The 6,665-nt window shown below is 36.5% G+C and overlaps 1 protein-coding gene across 1 annotated transcript in view; it reads right to left on the minus strand.

Moving 5' to 3' along the window:
* The window catches only part of PIK3C3 (phosphatidylinositol 3-kinase catalytic subunit type 3), a 147,403-nt gene that overhangs the window by 33,608 nt on the left and 107,130 nt on the right, over nucleotides 1–6,665 (minus strand). Inside the window, exons 18-20 of the mRNA XM_023735372.1 lie at nucleotides 5,814–5,878; nucleotides 4,795–4,879; nucleotides 1,691–1,765 (exon numbers count right to left, since the gene is read on the minus strand). Of these exons, the coding sequence (XP_023591140.1) occupies nucleotides 1,691–1,765; nucleotides 4,795–4,879; nucleotides 5,814–5,878 (225 nt within the window). The remainder of the gene's footprint in view (nucleotides 1–1,690; nucleotides 1,766–4,794; nucleotides 4,880–5,813; nucleotides 5,879–6,665) is intronic.

Here is a 6,665-nt window from a genome sequence, read left to right on the forward strand (position 1 = left end):
TATTACTTGGGTCTTGGTTATTAAAGGGAGTGCCTGGCCTTGACACAAAAGTGGTTCACATATGCAAATTCTACCACTGACAATTTTTCACATGCAATAAATTAAATTTGAATATGTAAAGTTCTAGATTAGGGAATTATTTCGTTTATTATATTAACAATCAGACTACACTTGCTGTATTATGTTAAATTCTGAGTGTCTCAATTTGGGGGAATACCAATGAAACAGAGAATGGTCTTACCTCAGAGACTAGTTTAAAGAATAATTTGAAAATTTATTTTCTGTGGAAGGCTGGATAAGCTTGATTTATCACAAAGAAAAGACTACATGGAAGAGCAGAAATATTTGCTCGTTCATTAATCAACAAGGATTTACTGAACACTTCAGCAAGGCACTGTTCAAGACTCTGGAGGCATGGTGGTAAGCGGGATGGGCAAGGTCCCTGCTCTGGGGGAACCTGTATTCTGAACGGGGGTGATGACAATAAGAAGTTAACAAGATCCATGAGGGCAAGGATTTCTGTCTGTTCTGTACACTTTGGTATTACCTAGCCCTTAGAACAGTACCTGGCACACAGTTAGATGCTCAGTAAATATTTGTTGAATTAAATAAAAAAAGATAACTTCAGTTTGTGCTAAGTGGTATAAAGAAAACAAAACAGTAGTAAGTAGAAAGTAACTGAGAGAGGGTGGCATGAGGATTATGTTATTTCAAACTGGAGCGTTAGAAAGGGCATCTCAAAGGAGATGCATTAGAACTTAGATTTGATAACCAAAGTCAGCCTTGCAAAGATCTGAAAGAGCTCTCCAAGAAGAAAAAACGAAGGCACTTCTCTGAGGCAGAAGCAGTCTGGCATTTTCAGGGAACATGTAGAAAATCAGTGTGGGCAAGCCACAGAAGCCATAGTAAAGTGTCCAGATTGCATTCACATTGTTTAGGCAAGAGATGTTGGTGGCTTCAACTAGGGTGACAGCAGTGGAAATCATGGCAGTGGGTGGTGACTTCATGACCAACTCTGGAAGTAGGCAAGATTTGCTAATAGATTTGATACATAAGGAGGAGGCCAAAAGAATGACTCCTAGATGTCAGGCTTGAACAACTGGATGGATGCTGCTGCTATTTATTATTAAGATGGGGAAATGAGGTAAAAAGTAGGTTTTAGGAAGAGACTTTTATAACTGACCGTATAATTAGAATTTCAAAGAAGTTGATATATGATTGTGAAACTAATGAAACGGACTGGGGTAGAGAGCGATAGTTCTGAATGTGCTTGCATACAGATGGTTTTTAAAGCCATGGTGCAAAAGAGTTATCAGGAAGAAGAGGAATGAGAATGATTACTCCATAGAAATCCAAGGAGAAAAGCAAAGAATAAAGAAGTTGAAGTGAGTTAAGTGTAGTTCAATAAGAGAAGGAATGTTCTAACATTCTAACTAGAGTTGTACAGTAAAATAAAGGACTGCCTGACTACATTATGGACTTTCCAACAAAAGAGACATTTCAACTGTAGAAGCAAGATGGCAATCTATAGGATTATTGCTAAAGAGATTCTTACATGCAATGATGGGAGTTCACCCTACATGTCCTTCAAAGATACCATTTTAAAGGACCTTTAAGACTCTATGATTTATCTTTACTATACATCTTATTTTGATCACAGACAGATTCCAGGGTAGTCATTCTTTGTTACCTGTTTTCGTCAGCAAAAGGTTATCCAGGTGCCTGTCTCCAACTCCAAGTATATATGTAATCACGCAATAGCCAGCTGCAGTAAGTGTAAAAGAAGAAAAAAAGAATTATGAAAAACACATGTAGACCAGGTTATACATTCCACAGTATACAAAAGCAGGATAAAAACAAAACAAAAAACAAACGCATTGCCATTGAGTCGATTCCGACTCATAGAGATCCTATAGGACAGAGTAGAACTGCCCCACAGAGTTTCCAAGGAGCGCCTGGTGGATATGAACTGCCGACCTTTTGGTTAGCAGCCATAGCTCTTAACCACTATGCCACCGGCTACTTTAACTTCAATTTTCTTACTACTGTTTTTAATTTCTCACCTAATTCTCAAATTAAATTTGCTGTATCACTCTTTTAGTGCTGCTCTAGAACTGCTGCAAAATATGCAATTCCACAGGCTGACTAAAGGCTCCTCATTGAAAAACTACAAAGTGACTTATTAAGGAATATTAAATTTGGTATCCATAAAGAACACATTTAAACCCAGTGCACTGAGTTCAACAATACGTGATTCACTTAGAAATCTATTTGCTACTCAATACTTGCAAAGGGTACAAAACTCCTATTGATAATATGCCTAGGAAGATCACTGAAATGTGCCTGCTTGGCTGCTAAACGAAAGGTTGGAAGTTAGAGTCGACCTAGAAGCATGGAAGAAAGGCCTGGCAATATACTTCCAAAAGTCAGCCACTGGAAACCCCGTGGAGCACAGTTCTACTCTGACACACATGGTGACGCCATGGGTCAGAATCGACTCCACAGCAACTGGTGTTACCGGTATTCTGAAAATTAAGTACAAAGATAAAATAAAATTGCTTTATGGCATGCAAATTACTACACGTGATCAAGTATTGGGAACTAGGTGTGGTGGATTAAAGATGCCCACAAATTCTCTGAGACTCTTCATTTAGAGGTGGGCTCTATGTTCTCTCCCCTCGAAACCAGGTGGACACCTTGACCAACAGAATATAACAGAAATGACCAGTTTCTCAGCACAGGCCTTCAGAGACCAACAGTTTCTACTTCCTATCTCTTAGAATACTTGCTCTAGGACCCCAGCCACCATGCTCTGAGAAGTCCAAGCCACAGAGGCTATGTTTGCGTAGGTAAATCAACTGACAAGCCCAACTGAAAGACGGTATAAACTGCCAATCATTTGAGTGATTCGTATCTCAAATACCCAGTCTAATTGAGTCTTTAGATGGCATGTAATTTTTTTTAGATTATGGAAAAGAGAGACTTGAATGTCTGAGAAAAACAGGAAAAGAAAGGAAAGGAGGTTGGGAAGGAGGAAGAAAGGAGAGAGAAATACAGAGTAAAAGTGGGAATAAAAGAAGGGAAACATTCTCTCTCAAATGTTTCCATCAGTGCTTTTTACAGTCTTCAGATCTAAATACATTATATGTCATCATTTTTCTGAGCAAATTCAGTTACATGTAATGCATGTTTATCTTCCTAGAGCAAAAATAATTTAAACTATGAAAGAGTCTAAAATATATAAGTACATTTTAAATGTTTTGAAAATTCCTAGTAATACTACAGTTCTCAGAAAAAAAGGAACATTGAGAATAAATTTAGGAATGAGTTATAAGGTCCAAAATAAGGTGGAACACTACTACACAGAAGCATTATAAAAATAAACAAATTGTATACAAGAAAGCAATTCCTATACCATAAAATGATATGCAAATTTAAAATACAGTTATAGGTCTAGAAAACCCTCTTTTTGCTCCCAGCCCCAGCTTTGATTACTTAAAAAAAAAGGTATAACATATTATATACCATATATTATTTAGTGCCCAACTCTAATGTCAATTCCTTCACGAACCTACCCTTAAACTCTAAAAAACCATCCCTTAAGAAAGTAAAAAATAATACTCTAGAATACAAGCTCCATGAAGACAAATGTTTTCAGAATATAAATAAATCTCTGTGGCATACTGCTACTTATGTATTTCCAGGAAAGGACCATAGCAACTGAATCAAAGATACGGTATGACACACTGTCTCAACACAGCACTGTTATCTTCGCTCTTGAGGTTTGTCTACCACATCATTACTGCCAACTGAGACTTTTCCCGTAATCTACTTAAATGCCACAAAAACCTGCTGATGTTGAGTGTTCTGACTCATAGCAACCCTTAGGACACAGCACAACTGCCCCATAAGGTTTCTAAGGCTATAATTCTTTATGGAAGCAGACTGCCACCTCCTTCTCCCAAGGAGCAGCTGGTGGGATGGTGGGTTCGAATTGCTAATCTTTTGGTTAGCCACTGAGCGCTTAATCACTGCATCACGAGGGCTCTTTACTTAATTGTAGTTACTCAAAAACAGGGAAAATCAAGGACAAAACTAACAGCTTCCAGGAAGAGATACCTTTTAATTATAAAATATTAAAGTGCTAGCAAAGATACATCCATTAAAAACTAAATAGAACTTATATTTTGTTACTGTTGTTATGTCAAAGCATGAGGGTCTTCTTTTAACAGCATTTTACATCTTTTAGTCTTCTTCTGGACAATGAATAAGGAAGACCGAAGAAGAACTGATGCCTTTGAATTGTGGTGTTGGCGAAGAATTTTGAATATACCATAGATTGCCGAAAGAATGAACAAATCTGTGTTGGAAGAAGAACAACCAGAATGCTCCTTAGAAGCGAGATGGCAAGACTTCATCACGCTTACTTTGGGCATGTTATCAGGAGGGAAAAATCCTTGAGAAGCACATCACGCTTGGTAAAGAAGATGGTCAGCGAAAAAGAGCAAGACCCTCAATGACATGGATTGACACAGTGGCTGTAATAATGGGCTCAAGCATAACAATTGTTGAGGATGACGCAGGACCAGGTAACGTTTTGTTCCGTTATACATAGGGTTGCTATAAGTCAGAATCGACTTGACAGCACCTAAAAACAACAACACAACAGTCTTCTTCTGATAGAGCACTGAAATGTTAATGTGTAATAAGAGTGTATGAATATGGCAACACCAGGATGGCCTGCTTTCCTTTATTCGACAATACCAATGGAAAGTAATAGCTTGAAAAACTTACCACAGCTTTTAACGTAAGTGTCCATAACCTCAGCACTTATCCCATTAGGTCCGTTATCACTTGGTGCATATTTTCTAAAAAAGTTCTGAATGACATTATTTACATGTTTACAACATCTTCAAACAAATTAGACATTTTGAAATCATGACCAACAAGTCTCTGGTTTAAAACGTAGTCAATAAACTCTAAAATTTGGATTTTAAGAAGTATTATCTCTAAAGAATCATTCTTATTATGATGCTTACAGACTGTGAAGACAAAAACACATGCTGCTACTTCCACTCCATCGGGAAAATATTAAATAAAATAAATTTACTCTTTTAGCTGTTTACTTATCATTTTGTTTTGCCATTCTCCTAAAAGTGAACATTAGTTTTTCTGGTTCTGTTTGCGTTAACAGCTTTATTGGCGTATAACTCACATACCATATATTCTCCTGAAAGTAAATATGAGTTTTTATAATTACCATTTAAGCATAGCTACTGAAATACTGTTTCCATTAATAAAAACCAAAAAAACCAAACCTGTTGCTGTCAAGTCGATTCCGACTCATAGCGACCCCTACAGGACAGAGTAAAACTTCCCCCAGAGAGTTTCCAAGGAGTGCCTGGTGGATTTGAACTGCCCAACTTTTGGTTAGCAGCCGTAGCTCTTAACCACTACATCACCAGAGTTTCCGTTTCCATTAACAAGGTGAATGAAGTTAAGTACAAATTTCTTAAATAATTAAAATGCAAGTACTAAGAATTCTCAGAAATCAGAGGAAATGAACAAATAGATAAGTATTAAGAAAAGTGCTGACTGAACAAAAGAATTACAGGGGTGCAATAAATGCAGTACATAGCATCTATATGTACTAACACAGAAGAGTTTCCAATTGATAACAATGTTTATCTCTGAGGAAAAGAAAAAGAATCGAGGGAGGAAGGATAACAAGACCAAAAAAAACAGACTTTATAAAAATTGAATTTTTATAAAAAGAATATAAATTGTATAAATCTTTAAAATAGATAATGTACCTGAATGCTTCCTTCTGTGTCAAGAACTTCAGCAACAGGAACTGACTGGATAAACTGCATGAAGCCTACACATAAATGTATGCATTGCATTAAATAAATACAGCTATTGGTTAAGCAATAATAAAAAATAAAGGCTCTGCAAACCTGAACTATCAGAAAGAGGTCTGTAAACACAATATTAAGTTTATACTGCCATTTATGCCACAGTAACTACAAGAAAATATTTTTTAAAAATTAAGCAAACTTATATCCATGTGTTTTTCTAGACCACCATTATTACATGAGAAACACAATCTAAGTTGTTTATTTTTTTATTATCTTGCATCAAAAATTTCTTCCTTCTACAGTTTTATAACATATATAAATTAAAAATATTCTAAATTTAAAATCACTCTAAGAAATCTGAAATTTTGGACTACCAATAACCTAATTCTAAAACTGTATATATGTTTATTGCCTCCTTTTGTCTATGTACTATCTTCTCCTTTTTCCTGGAAATGATACTAGCAGGGAAGAATAAATCCCTTAAACTTCCAAAAAGAAGGGGAAGGAGAGAGTACGTAAGCAGAATGAGAAGTAGAAAAAGTAAGTCTAGAGACAATAACAGAACTGTTTAAAAAAAGTGAAAGCTGTGGTCAACATGTCAGACTAATTAGGTGGTCAACATGGTGGACTAGTTAGATGCTTCCTATATCCCTCTTACAACAAAGACCTGGAAAAACAAGTGATTTGATTCTATGTGAATATCTGGCAGCCCTGAACAAGGCAAGGTTAAGAAATGAATCTGAGTCATACCAGAGAGAAAGACTGTTTGGAAGAGGTGAGGAGCGCTAGAGCTGCGGCAGCGATACA

The sequence above is a fragment of the Trichechus manatus genome, unplaced genomic scaffold (assembly GCF_000243295.1).
Source record: "Trichechus manatus latirostris isolate Lorelei unplaced genomic scaffold, TriManLat1.0 scaffold00078, whole genome shotgun sequence".
NCBI classification, from domain to species: domain Eukaryota; kingdom Metazoa; phylum Chordata; class Mammalia; order Sirenia; family Trichechidae; genus Trichechus; species Trichechus manatus.